This window comes from Pelobates fuscus, chromosome 1 (assembly GCF_036172605.1).
Source record: "Pelobates fuscus isolate aPelFus1 chromosome 1, aPelFus1.pri, whole genome shotgun sequence".
NCBI lineage: Eukaryota > Metazoa > Chordata > Amphibia > Anura > Pelobatidae > Pelobates > Pelobates fuscus.
Window position 1 is genome coordinate 258,538,527 of NC_086317.1, and position 15,642 is coordinate 258,554,168.

Consider the following 15,642-nt stretch of genomic DNA (forward strand, 5'->3'; position numbering starts at 1 on the left):
TGCTTTGTTGGGAGGGATTAGTCCTCTAGTTAGAAGGAGCACTTATCTTAAGACCATGCACAATTTTATGATCTGAAAATGCAGCAGAGTACATATTCGGTGAATGGCCACTAGCTCTTGAATACCAGCATGTTTTTTGTCAAATAAGCTGGGCTTAAAAGCGTACCTCCCAACTTTTCACCCTGTTAAATTGGAACATGTGGGTGGAGTCCAAAGGGGGTATCACTAGTGACATGAGCCTTGTCACTAATGATGCCCACAATGGATGGTGCCATCCAGGAAAGGGGCAGTCTCATTCAAAAAGGGGGGTGGACCAGACAGAAAAATGGGACACCAAGTGCCCAGTTACCAAGACCATGCAGAGAGCGCTGCTGAAGCTCTCCCTGCATGGTCCTAGTGCCCTCTGTACAGCATGAGCACGTTTAATGATGGTCTTGTGCTGTACTGCCAAGGGATTGTACCCTGGTGCCCCATATGTGGGACACCAGAGAACTAAAGCAGGACGGTGGGACAGAACCCCAAAATCTGGACTTCCGAAAAGAGTGGGACAGTTGGAAGGCATGCTTAAAGTGGCCTTCCTCCATCAAGGGTAGATGCACTGAAAAGTTATATTTTCTAACACGAATGAGCACAAAGTCTGTTAAACAATTAATCGTTTAATTTAAATAATAATTCAAATGATCACTGTTTATCTTAGCTCCAATAAAGGTAAAATGGCTCAATGTGTACCTTACTCTCCGGATTTTCAGACCCAAAAATGTTGAAACTATTAAAACATAGGATAATAGCATGTGCATTCTAAGATATGAGCATACATGACATTTTTCATCGTGTAAGCAACTTTCTTGAAGTTGATGATGAGACCATGTCCCTTTAAGGCATTGATGGTTTGGTATGTTTATCTATTTTATCTTAAACTCAACTGGCCACCACAGATGAAAACATATTTATTTCCAAATAACACTTTGCTTTCACATCAATCAACTAATGTTATTTCATATCCTCAATATTTATAAATTTGTGAACATAATAATTATTGAAATGCTGCTTGCTCAAATATTAATAAAAATTCCATTAGGTTTGAATTTCATAACCAAATCCATTGTATATCTTTGCAATGCCATTTCTATAAAGTAATGTGGTTTATTAAGTATTTTTTGTAAACAAACTGAGTATATAAAGCTAGTGACCTGATCCAAAACATACTGACCGCTATTTTTTTTTTTTTTTTGAATCACTGCGGCATTATTTTAAATAGCTTACTTTTAGCAATTGCATGGCATTTTATACCAGTTGGAATATAGATAAATGGTGATAAGAGAATCATAAATACATCCTTTTTTATCTCCCTACAAGTTATGTGTTGTGGTTAATTTGCTAGCTTAGAAGATTTATACATTTTAGGGGCAATACCATGGGATACGTAATGGAAATAGCACTCCTATTTGGCAGCAAAATTTCTTCTGGAACCTTTAATATTGGTCTCCAAAGCCAGGTTTACAGAAATATATGTTAATGTATCCTGCAAGTTCTGCTCGTTTAAAATGAGTGATCAATCTTTTTCAAACACTAAAGCTCTTTGCAACATGGCATGTGAAATTGCCATAAAATCATTAAATTACATAAGTAAACAACATTATTATTACATATAAGTGTAACATCTTGCTAAAACCTCCTTTAACTTTAAAGTTCTACTAGTTTTGTTAAAAATGTTTATGACAACTTCCTTACTTGAATTAAAAATCAAAAACTTTTATACTTTACCCAGCTCCTCTGATCCCATCTTTTATCCACTTCATTACTAAAAGTGTGAATATATTTTAAATTTTCCATTGCAAAGTGATTTAGCCCATAAGCTTCCATTTTTAAATGGTCTATCGCAGTAATAGGCAACCTTGGCCTACAACCTCCCTATTGCTATCAATAATACTAACACTGCCAGAGCATGAAAGAGTATATACTCGAGTATAAGCCGAGTTTTTCAGCACATATTTTGTGCTGAAAAACCCCAACTCGGCTTATACTCGAGTCACTGTCTGTATTATGGTAACTTGCCATAATACAGACTGGGGGCTGTGGGGGCTGCAGAGCGTTTACTTACCTCTCCCAGTGTAGCTGACAGGGGAGCTGACCGGACCGGCGCGGAGGATGAGGCAGCTGACAGGAGCTGCAGGAGAGGTAACAGCTCTGCCAGCCCCTTCCCCCCCCACTGAGCTGCCAATGCCACTGGACCACCAGTGAAGGAGAGCCCCCCTCCCTGCCATGTATCAAGCAGGGAGGGGGGACGAAAAAAATAAATATAATAATAAAATATTAAAAATAATAATAATTAAAAAAAAAAACAATATAACAAAAAAAATTAAAATAATAATTAATAAAATAAATAATAATAGAACAAAAAAAATGATTAAAATAATAATTAATAAAATAAACAATAATCAAAATGCCCACCCCCACCAACACATACACAAACACACACTTCATCACACACACTCACACTTCATTCATATACACACACTGCACTCACACACACACACTGCACTCACACACGCACTGCACTCACACACACACTGCATTCATACACACACACTGCATTCATAGACACACACTGCATTCATACACACACTGCACTCACACACACACTGCATTCATACACACACACTGCATTCATACACACACTGCATTCATACACACACTGCACTCATACACACACTGCACTCATACACACACACTGCACTCATACACACACACTGCATTCATACACACACTGCACTCATACACACACTGCACTCATACACACACACTGCACTCATACACACACACTGCATTCATACACACACTGCACTCATAAGCACACACTGCATTCATACACACACTGCACTCATACACACACACTGCACTCATACACACACACTGCATTCATACACACACTGCACTCATACGCACACACTGCATTCATACACACACTGCACTCATACACACACTGCACTCATACACACACACTGCACTCATACACACACACTGCACTCACACTGCACTCATACACACACACACTGCACTCATACACACACACACTTCATTCATATACACACACTGCACTCACACACACACACTGCACTCACACACACACTGCACTCACACACACACTGCATTCATACACACACTGCATTCATACACACACTGCATTCATACACACACACTGCATTCATACACACATTGCACTCATACACACACTGCACTCATACACACACTGCACTCATACACACACTGCATTCATACACACACTGCACTCATACACACACACTGCACTCATACACACACTGCACTCATACACACACACTGCACTCATACACACACACTGCACTCATAGACACACACTGCACTCACACTGCACTCATACACACACACTGCACTCATACACACACTGCACTCATACACACACACTGCACTCATAGACACACACTGCACTCACACTGCACTCATACACACACACTGCACTCATAGACACACACTGCACTCACACTGCACTCATACACACACACACTGCACTCATACACACACGCACTGCACTCATACACACACACTGCACACATACACACACACACCCTGCATTCATACACACACTGCACTCATACGCACACACTGCATTCATACACACACACTGCATTCATTATATACACACACTGTAAATAAATATTCAATTAATATAATTTTTTTAGGATCTAATTTTATTTAGAAATTTACCAGTAGCTGCTGCATTTCCCACCCTAGTCTTATACTCGAGTCAATAAGTTTTCCCAGTTTTTTGGGGTAAAATTAGGGGCCGCGGCTTATATTCGGGTCGGCGTATACTCGAGTATATACGGTAGTCCACTGTATTCCTAACTGGAGTGGTACAGAAAAACTATTTTTTTCTGCTAAATGTCATTCTTTTTGTATACATAACTGCAAGGAGCAAACGTCTCCCTCTCCCTACGTGGTGAGCAAGTTTGAACTTAATATGTGCATTTTCAGGACCTAATGTCAGTTAGATCAGAACATGGATTATTAAATCCATATTATACATATTATGTAATTATGTAAAATCTTACATCTTTCTAACACTTATATAGTATAATAGCATGATGACAAGAAACATTTTTGTAATCTGCTGGAATTTTGTGAACCTACATTGCAACAAATGCCTCCAGGTTCCTTACTAATTATATGAATCGCATTTGACCTGACGTTTATTTACTAAAGTGAATCCAAAACAAAGAAAGTAAAAAAAAAGCACACCATATATATGAAATATTACCCTCCTTGATTTGAAAGATTTAAAGGAAATATCTTCTTTTCCATACATACACTCCTCCCAGATATAATGGTTAGACTCACTCTTTATAGAACAAGTGATATCTGCTCTATTTGATAGCAGTCTCCTAGAGATATCCGTTTCACCACCTTTATGTTTCTTCCACATCCCCTTAATTCTGGAGCATAATAATATAATGGAACATAGCTAACAGCCAGTTATAATAAGATCAATCAATATTATTACAAAATATAGCAACATCTTTCATATAAGCATAAAACCAGCCGCTCTCCCTTGTTAGATACTAGTTCCAGATGTTGGATACAATCAATACATCAGCATAACACGTTTTAACATTAATCTTCTTCCAGGTGTATGACAAAATGACAAGCAATGCATCTTTCATTTCTTCCCCTTCGAGAATCAGTTTGCGTGTTTGTGTTCCGGTTTGAGCTTTTATCCAATAGCACCACAAATTGGGCTGCACTCCTATTACAAAATTAACATACAGAATACTTGAGAATCTACGTAGAAAGCCACCTTGTGTCTCCAAAATCTAAAATACTCACATAGTAAGGAAAATCTTAAAACAAATAGAAGTGCCCCATAGTACATAAACCCATCTCGTCACTCAAGAAATGTTAAACGTGGTGATCTCTCGTGCACAAAGAGACTCACAACAATGCCAAGACTGTATTAGTGCTTAAACAGTTCACTTGTGCTTTCATTTCCCATAGCTCATCGACTCTCTCTCCTTACTGGGTTTCCAAATACGCTGCTTCCATTGTTGGAACTCCAAATCATTAATAAAATAAACGATCAGTTTCCTCCATTGCCTGTTTCATTTGGATGGCTGCCCACTTCCTTAAACTAAACTTGACCAAAACTGAAATTCTGTTCTTTCCTCCCTCAAGTGTTGTTACTCCTGTGTCTGTCTCCCTCCAAGTCAACGGTGCTACCATCAGGCTTGCTGCCTAGATGTTCTCTTTGACTCCGACCTCTCCTTCAAGCCTCATGTTCAATCTATCGCCAAATCCTGTCATTTCCATCTCAAAAACATTGCGCGCATCTGCCCCTACTTAACGCCAGATGCGACTAAGGTGTTGGTCTATTCCACTGTCCTTTCTCACCTTGACTACTGTAATCCGCTTCTCAGTGGTCTTACGTGCTCCCAACTTGCGCCGTTACAGTCCATAATGAATGCGGCAGCGAGGCTCATCTTCCTGTCCGCCCGCACCTCCCATGCCTCACCCTTCTGTCAGTCCCTACATTGGCTTCCTATAAAATATAGAGCTCAATTTAAAATTCTGGTTCTTGCTTTCAAATCTCTACATAATGCTGCTCCCACCTATCTATCCTCCCTTATACACAAGTATGTCCCGTCTAGGCGATCTGCTGAAGACTTACGTCTATCTTCTGTCCGTACTCCCACCTTTGATGCTCGCTTTCAAGACTTCTCGAGGGCTGCACTGTTCCTATGGAACTCGCTTCCCTCCCAGTCTCCACTCCTTCAAAAAATCGTTAAAAACCCACTTCTTCATAAAAGTGTATCAATTAAACTGTTAATAGCTCCCGACTGATTCCTCTTCTGCAACTGTCACTAGTCTAATACTATCCTTACCTTTTTGTGTCATTTTACCCCACTCCCTCTAGAATGTAAGCTCATTGAGCAGGGCCCTCAACCCCTCTGTTCCTGTGTGTCCAACTTGTCTGGTTATAACTACATGTCTGTTCGTTCACCCACTGTAAAGCGCTGTGGAATTTGATGGTGCTATATAAATATCATAATAATAATAATAATAATAATTTGTAAATTAATATCCTGACTGTGTATTTTTGTTTTATTTATTTAAAGTGATGCAATATTGTTCTTGACTGTTTGATATTAATCTTGACTTTAAGACAGGAAGTGTAAGCCAAATCATGATAGGGCATATACATTTCACTCAGTTATTTGAGAAAAAAATGTGGAATTGTATGAAAAAGGATTTGACTAACTACTTCTGTTTTGGGTTTTAGTTGTGATAGTTCATCACCGGTACGGAAAGAGAAAAAAAAGAAAAGTGGAAAGAAGCACAAAAGAGACAGGTATTATTAATGATCTCATTTTTACTTGCTAATTGCCTGTAGTCCTACATATTTCTATATTACAAAGCACACACTAGAGCTGCAAATCACAGATAACGCATTTAATGTTACGTGACGTCCCTGCCTACACATGACTCTAGTTAATAAATAGACAACTGCTTAAATATACCTTGTAAATATCAAGTCAATGCTCTAGACCAAATGATAAAATAAATTTTCCGCTGATGACAGAATTTATATTCTTGTATATGCCAGACATTATTAAATTAGCAAATATAAATTTTTGTTGTCATCATTATTCTTGTATCCCCAACATGTATTACGATCAATTATTGAAGTGTCTGGATTCATGGTGATTGTTCTTTTTATAATGTCATGCAATATTTTTTTTGCAGCCTCATCTGTATGAATGAAGAATAATTCATTCATGCAAAATGCACTATTCATTTTGATAGTTATAGAAAGATATGTCACTGGTGGGAGCAGACAAACTGAGTCTGTACTTTATTACTCATGATTAAAATCCTTACTCCTATTATTAATATATAACTTCTGCCTTTGGCAACCATTTAAATTGTTATTAATATTGTACAGCCGGCCTCTTTCTCTCAGAAGTTGTGAGATATTCATAATATTAAATATGATAGCTAAATTAAAAAATGTAAGGTATGAATTATATATTTATAATAAAAGCATATAATGGTAATATTGTATTTATTTCAAAGTAGTTTTTTTTTAATAGTGCAAAAAAACTATTAATTGTCATTGATTTATTTTTGTGTCTCTTATCACTCTGCTGCTAGAATATTATGAATTGTCATTTAATTATTTTAATCCCTGTGTTATTAAAATGATATTAAAATGTTCAAATAATAATCAGTACACACTGTATATCCATTCTGTTTAAATCTTGCATTTCCTCATAGTTGCAGTCCAATATTGACAGATTGCTAGTTACATTGATGCATTACTGTGTAGAATGTATACACTGCTTTAGAGAAATCAATTAATTAACCAAGACCATATATATATATATATATATATATATATATATATATATATATAGAGAGAGAGAGAGAGAGAGAGAGAGAGAGAGAGAGAGAGAGAGAGAGAAATTGATATGACCGGATATGGTGATTCTGTCGAAACATTGACTTGGATGGTGTTGACAGTGTATGTGACGTAATACAGAGCTGATAATCTTCACACCATACAGTACTACTGATAGTTAACACCAAATAGAGATCATGTAGAAATTACTTTTAACTAAACACCAGTTTAGTATTGAGTAGACCATACTTCTGCCTCTGTAGTAGTCTGAATTCTAAAGTTCTACGGCAAACATTCCTTACGCAATTTGGTACATACTGCCAGTGTCTGCATATTTTAGAGCAACACATGACTGCTGCAATCTCTCATTCCACATATCTTAAGGGTTCTGTTTTGGAATGAACTGTACTGGCCACTAGAATTAACTGAAGTCACTGCCATGAGAGTGGAGCCTGCTTGAGATAATGCATTTTTTTGTGATATACCATATGACTATTATTATTGTTATTTTCAATTGTATTCCTATGGATCTGTTTATAGAATATATTATTTTGCTGTGTGTTCCTGGTTAGAGCATGTATATCGATAGAAATGTAATGACTAGATAGTGGCAACATGTGTACATTGACTGGAATGCAGGGTAGGACTCAGAAAAGACACTTAAAGCATGGTAAAACAAGATAATATGTATATATGTTTCTAGAGATAGAAGACAACTAGAAATTAAAAAATAATGAATAAAAAGTATAAGGAAAAGGGGAGCAAAATAAATAAATAAATAAAATGTCCAAGTCTGTGTGAAGCCATAGTTGTGAATGACTAAAAACCGCTAAGGTAAGGAGGTGAGTATTTATAGGTCAGGCACAATTCCTCCCTATTAAAGTCTAAAATAATGGAATGGATAAAACCATTACACCCTTCCGATGCATATTTAATGGCATTTATGTACCACTGCATATTTATCTATTCAGAAGTAGACACATACACAGGTATCTTCAACACTCCCTCTTATTGTGGGACAGTCACAATTATTGGGTCCTCTCCCATCGTCCCTCTTTAGTTCCTTCTTGCACTGCATCTGGGGACGCCAGAGAAATGTTCCAGGGTTGCACAACCCTAATGCATCATTAGACATGGCTTTTGCAGTGGGCACTAAGACCATGCAAGGAGCACTTCAGCAGCACTCTATGCATGGTCCTGAGGGCTAGAGGGCAGTCAGGGAGCATGGAAAGTGGTTGTGCCGGCCCATTATGGACGTCACTAGTGATATGGCTCACTTCACTCGTGATGCCCCTTTAGGACTGTGCCCACCCTGTCCTGATTTTCATTTCTCAATTGTTGGGAGGTATGTCATAAGAGTACTCATTAATCTTCTTTAACTGTTGGGTGCATCCATACCTTCAACATTGATAAAGAGTATAAAACACAGAATCTGTTGCAGTTCAGCGACTAAAGCACTGTGTCCAAAATAGTATTAAAATGATTTGAACTTTATTCACCCCTCAGGGTTTTAAAAACAATCCCTTGAATATCAATACAAAAATCAGGTTATAATTATAGTCACAATCGACATGTTTTGTAATACCGGAACATTTTGGCATTTTGTTAGGCCATCCCCAATAATACACGCTGACTAAATACCATGTGAGTGCAGGCCCAAGCAATACCAGTGCAAGGGTGGCATGCTTTAGAATAAATTGGGGGTAGGTTAACTCTGGATGTCAAGAATATTGTTACTCCCACCTCTAGAATAAGCTCAGTGATGATGGTCAAGACTGTAGAAATCCCAGTTATGCACAATTATGTAGACCATGCATCCCTATCTATAATATAACATGACACCCAAATTGAGTGGTTGAAGATAATTGTGCACTTTAACCCCTTAAGGACACATGACATGTTTGACATGTCATGATTCCCTTTTATTCCAGAAGTTTGGTCCTTAAGGGGTTAAGGAAATATCTCCATCTGTCAATAGAAACAACTATTAGCTGTTCCAGTATTTTTAATATATTTTGTAATTGTGTATTTAGTTACTAAATTATACTAAGGAATACATTAATAACTTTCTTATTTCGATGTATATTATCTTTCGAAGTGCTGATGGTTTTCCTTTTAGTTTGATCCAGATACAAATATCATACGGGTTGAGGCAAAGGTCTTACAGACTGCGACTAATATGTTATCGTTTACTGGATTTCCCCTCCATGATAAGGATCTCAAAATAACAATAATCTATTATAAAGTACATTTAAGGTTATTTATTATGAAATGATGTGAAACAGAGTTGTAGAAAAATAATCAACAGTTGTATTAGTTCCATTAATTCCCCTCTCTATTAGAACTTTGCCCTAGAAATTCTCTCTAGATAACCCCCCAAGTGGCAGAAAAAGTGCATGATTGGAAAATAAAACAGGTTATTCTGAGATATCCTATGTTTTTTTAGATCAGATTCGGGGTCCAGAAAGAAGCGGAGACACAGGTGAGAAATTAACATTATTAAACTCCTACAGCTGTTGAAAACGAACAAGTTGTTCTGTGTCATGCTCCATGCTTGCAACTCAGTTATCATTAAGTAATTTCAACTCAGACAAGTCATATAATCTACATCTACATGTGTCTCCAAGAATTCTAGACCTTTATAGGCAATATTCTGTAATCTGTTACTTTTTTCTCTGACTTCCCACTTACCTTTGAAAAATGCACGTTTTATTGAGATACTGACAGTGTTATTTACTAGAGTGGCAATTGAAAGTGAATCAAACTTTTTTGACCAAAATAACCTCGTTAGAAAATGTCCCAGTCGGCTCTGTTTTCAGTTTGCGCACTTTTCCAAATTCCAAATTCTCTTTGAATTCCCCAAAATATAGAATAACCCTATGTAAGAAAAGATCTTAGTGGCAAATGATAATAATGATGCAACAGCATCTTATCACTTTAAGAGAAGTTACACCTTGTTATCCCAACAAACAGAGGATTAAAATTCTCAGATACGTCTATATGTAAATCCAAAACAACTAGACTCTAGCTGCTTCGGGAATGGGGGTATTTAATTTATCTTGAGAGAAGCAGTAAAAGCTCAATTCAAATGATTTATACTTATTTAAAACAATATTTTAGCTAAATGTAATGCCAAAAGATTTACACTTCATTCAGGTAATGAATGGGTTCAAGGGCTGTGTGTCTAGCAGTTCCATTTATGGCTGCAAGGTCATTGATAGTCTTAGTATGTATGGTTTATAGTGTTTACGGAGACAGCACTAAGAAGGGAAGGCAGTGCAGTTTCAACAGTTAAACAATAGTCTACAAAGGAAAGGGTGGAGGCAAATTATAGAGGGGATGATAACAAGAATAACAGAAAATTACATCTAATTGGAAAATAGGACACCTGTGAAGACGAACAAATAGCAGTAGTCATTTGAAGATTGTACTAAGAAGGAAAATACTCTGTTGACTGCTTAGCCATTTTGCTGTCAAGTGCGTCTCACCGCATCCATGGTAAAGCAATCTTACATGACTTGGTGCAAGTATTTCTGAATATAGCTACAGCCATAGCCAGCCCTGTCCTAGGTCTCTTCCTTATTGTAGAGTGTAGAAACATACATAGAAATGTTAAGTTAAGAAATAGAGCTGGAATCTCTTAGCAGAGTAAATAGTGTAAACCATTTCCCCCTAGACTTCATAGACTTGGAGCCATTGCTATTCAGTAAGCAGAGTAAACTATTACAGAGTAACCTGTACACTTTAATAAATAACTCTGCAAACTACACTGAAAATGGTTTGGGGCAATGCACCATCACAAAGAGAGCCATGATAAGTAGTGATGTCGCGAACATAAAATTTTCGGTTTGCGAACGCGAACTTTCGTGAACCGCCATAGACTTCAATGGGACTCTTTCTGGCCACAATAGTGATGAGGAGGGAGGAGGAGGATTACTTTCACCTCTTCCCCTGTTAGATTCCCATTGTGCTGTGACATCACCCTTATACGCTGTGTAAAACATACTTTTTAATTTATTTTGCAAATGCTGCATCCTTTCCGACTTGTTGTAATTTGGTAACATTTCAGCCACTTTTTGCTTATACCGGGGGTCTAGTAGCGTGGACATCCAGTACAGGTCGTTCTCCTTCAGCCTTTTTATACGAGGGTCCCTCAACAGGCACGACAGCATGAAAGACCCCATTTGCACAAGGTTGGATGCCGAGCTACTCATTTCCTGTTCCTCCTCCTCAGTGATCTCAATGAAGGTATGTTCTTCCCCCCAGCCACGTACAACACCACGGGTACCAGATAGGTGACAACGAGCACCCTGGGATGCCTGTTGTGGTTGGTCTTCCTCCTCCTCCTCAAAGCCACATTCCTCCTCTGACTCCTCTTCCTCACAATCCTCTTCCAGCGTTGCCGCAGGTCCAGCAAGCGATGCTTATAAGGCTGTTTCTGGTGGTGATGGTGACCACAACTCTTCCTCTTCCTCTTCACGCTCATCTACGGCCTGATCCAGCACTCTTCGCAGGGCACGCTCCAGGAAGAAAACAAATGATATGATGTCACTGATGGTGCCTTCGGTGCAACTGACTAGGTTTGTCACCTCCTCAAAAGGACGCATGAGCCTACAGGCATTGCGCATGAGCGTCCAGTAACGTGGCAAAAAAATTCCCAGCTCCCCAGAGGCTGTCCTAGCACCCCGGTCATACAAATATTCATTAATGGCTTTTTCTTGTTGGAGCAGGCGGTCGAACATTAGAAGTGTTGAATTCCAACGTGTCGGGCTGTCGCAAATCAAGCGCCTGACTGGCATGTTGTTTCGCCGCTGGATATCTGCAAAGTGCGCCATGGCCGTGTAGGAACGCCTGAAATGGCCACACACCTTCCTGGCCTGCTTCAGGACGTCCTGTAAGCCTGTGTACTTATGCACAAAGCGTTGTACGGTCAGATTACACACATGTGCCATGCACGGCACATGTGTCAACTTGCCCAACTTCAATGCCGCCAACAAATTTGTTCCGTTGTCACAAACCACTTTGCCGATATCCATTTGCTGCGGAGTCAGCCACTTTTCCACCTGTGCGTTCAGGGCGGACAGGAGTGCTTGTCCGGTGTGACTCTCTGCTTTCAAGCAAGTCAAACCCAAGACGGTGTGACACTGCCGTATCCGGGATGTGGAATAGTACCTGGGGAGCTGGGGGGGTGCCGTTGATGTGGAGCAAGACGCAGCAGCAGAAGAGGACTCAGCCGAGGAGGTTATGGAAGAGGATGGAGTAGGAGGAGTAGAGGAGGTGGCAGCAGGCCTGCCTGCAAGTCGTGGCGGTGTCACCAACTCCTCTGCAGAGCCACGCATTCCATGCTTGGCAGCCGTCATCAGGTTTACCCAATGCGCAGTGTAGGTGATATACCTGCCCTGACCATGCTTTGCAGACCAGGTATCAGTGGTCAGATGGACCCTTGCCCCAACACTGTGTGCCAGACATGCCATTACTTCCTTTTGCACAATCAAGTACAGGTTGGGGATTGCCTTTTGTGCAAAGGAATTTCGTCCGGGTACCTTCCACTGCGGTATCCCAATAGCCACAAATTTCTTGAACGCCTCAGACTCCACCAGCTTGTATGGTAAAAGCTGGCGGGCTAATAGTTCAGACAAGCCAGCTGTCAGACGCTGGGCAAGGGGGTAACTTTCTGACATTGGCTTCTTACGCTGAAACATGTCCTTGACAGACACCTGACTGTGGGCAGATGAGCGGGAACTGCACAAGGCGAGAGACAGAGTGGCGGATGGTTGAGAGGGGGCAAGGAGGACAGCAGTGGTTGACGTGGCTGAAGATGCTGGACCAGGAGGAGGATGGCGGCTTTGAGTTTGTGTGCTGCTTGTACTCATGTGTTGATCCCATAGGCGTTTGTGATGTGCGATCATGTGCCTACGCAAAGCAGTTGTACCTAGGTGGGTGTTGGACTTCCCACGACTCAGTTTCTTTTGGCACAGGTTGCAAATGGCATCACTGTTTTTAGAGGCAGACACACAAAAAAAATGCCACACTGCTGAGCTCTGCAATGACGGCATTCTGGTGGTGGACACAGCATGCATTGATTGGCGTGCTGTCGGGCTGACCCCGGGTGCCGATGCATGCTGTCTGACTGTGCCACTAGCTCCTTGCGACGACCTCCCCCTGCTTCCAACTCGTCTCCTCCTCCTCTCTGTCTCCCCATCTGAACTTTCGCCCTGTTCTTCTTCTTGCCGAGCGGGCACCCACGTGACATCCATGGACGCATCGTCATCATCAACCGCTTCACTTGTATCTGACAACTCAGCAAACGAAGCAGCAGCAGGTACACCATCATCATCATCACACCGTACGTCCATGTGTGTAATGCTGCCTGACTGAGACATATCCCTGTTATCTACATCCTCTGGCAATAATGGTTGCGCATCACTCATTTCTTCCAACTGATGTGTAAATAACTCCTCTGACAGATCAAGTGAAGCGGCTGTGGTGCTAGTGTTGGTGGTGGCGGCAGGTGGGTGAGTGGTATCTTGAGAGGTGCCCGAAGCTAAGCTGGAGGAGGATGGTGCGTCAAGGTTTCCAGATATGAGTGGTGGCACTGGGCAAGTGGGCACAGTATCCACTGTGAGCGTGACACAGAAGCTGGCAGGCAGGCAACTGCAATTAGATTACACAAAAAAAAAGCAGACTGATGTTCTCGCCCTAAAAAGAGATCAGATGAGTCCTTCAGGACTGTAGTGGACACTGAATACACTAGCCTAGCTATACATTTCCCTATCAAATGAGCAGCAGCTACACTTTCCCTCCTCTATCTAAGAATGCAGCTTCAGAATGAATCTAAAATGGATGCTGTACAGGAGGTGGGAGGGTCTGGAAGGGAGGGTCTGCTGCCGATTGGCTGGAATGTGCCTGCTGACTGTGAGGCACAGGGTCAAAGTTTAGTCAATGATGATGAATAGGGGGCGGATCGAACCGCGCATGTGTTCGCCATCCGTGGCGAACGCGAACACGCTATGTTCGCCAGGAACTATTCGCTGGCGAACAGTTCGGTACATCACTAATGATAAGCTTTGTTCATGCGTGGTAAATGTATCCATTTTAAATAGGCACTGTGAGGATCAAAGCTTGTATGTCAGGGATGCCCAAAAGGTAGATCCCCAGATGGTATAGAACTACAACTCCCTTGATGCACTCCATGTCTTTAAAATAACAAAGCATCATGGACGTTGTAGTTTTAAAACATCTGGGGATCTACCTTTTGAGCACCCTTAGTATATATTATAATATTTAAATTGTCTGTCTTTCAGACAGCCACTATAGGTGATTCCTGCTCCCTAACAGAGTTTTACTCTGTGAAATGTTGTTGGACGTCCTCACTCTTTGCATGACGACATCTAACATCATCAAATTTTCTGTAGAAAAACATTCATTTAATGCTTCCTGTGCATGTGCATTGTCCTCCCATTGGGGTGACGTCGCTGGAGGAGGAAACCAAATGCTGACTGGAAAGAGGAAAGTGTAAAAAGGCTTTTTAACCTGTTCCTCAGCCAATGGTGGGGGGGGGGACTCTATAACTAGGGAGAGGGATACTGTTAGGAATACTGGTTTGTAACGCTATAGTGGTCAACTATGAGCAAATGTTAAACCAAGCACTAGTGCGTGAAGAAGTGCAATCATGATATATTTTAAAGACTGACAGCAGGGTACAACAAGAAATGTCCACACAGAATGTATGGTGTTTTACTTTATTACAAAAAGCATACCAGTTTAAAGGTTTTGCGAGTACACTGTCACCAAATCGTGGTGCTCCTGTGATGTCAAGCTGTGACTCCATGTATATTAGATGGCAGCATTACAATATTATGGTTGGGCCGGCCATGCAGGATATGTAACCCCTTCTTCACGCACTAGTGCTTGGTTTAACATTTACTCATAGTTGACCACTATAGCGTTATTAATACAAACCAGTATTCCTAACGCTACAGTGTCCCTCTCCCTAGTTATAGAGTCCCCCCGACCATTGGCTGAGGGTGAACGGGTTAAAAAGCCTTTTTACACTTTCCTCTTTCCAGTCAGCATGTGGTCTCCTCCTCCTGTAACGTCACCACAATGGGAGGACAATGCATATACACGGGAAGCATTAAATGAAGGTTTTTCTACAGAAACCAGTAATTACTCTTTGAGAGTCATTTGATTTCTAACCAAGTTTAACT

General features: G+C 40.5%; 1 protein-coding gene across 3 annotated transcripts in view; it reads left to right on the plus strand.

Annotated features, from left to right (window-relative positions):
- Positions 1-15,642, plus strand: part of SRRM3 (serine/arginine repetitive matrix 3) — a 496,285-nt gene that overhangs the window by 418,343 nt on the left and 62,300 nt on the right. For 2 of the 3 annotated variants that reach the window (XM_063456734.1, XM_063456748.1), the window contains exons 7-8: positions 6,314-6,382; positions 9,879-9,914. In XM_063456734.1, coding sequence (XP_063312804.1) covers positions 6,314-6,382; positions 9,879-9,914 — 105 coding nt within the window. The remainder of the gene's footprint in view (positions 1-6,313; positions 6,383-9,878; positions 9,915-15,642) is intronic. The other variant, XM_063456743.1, reaches the window with a different exon arrangement.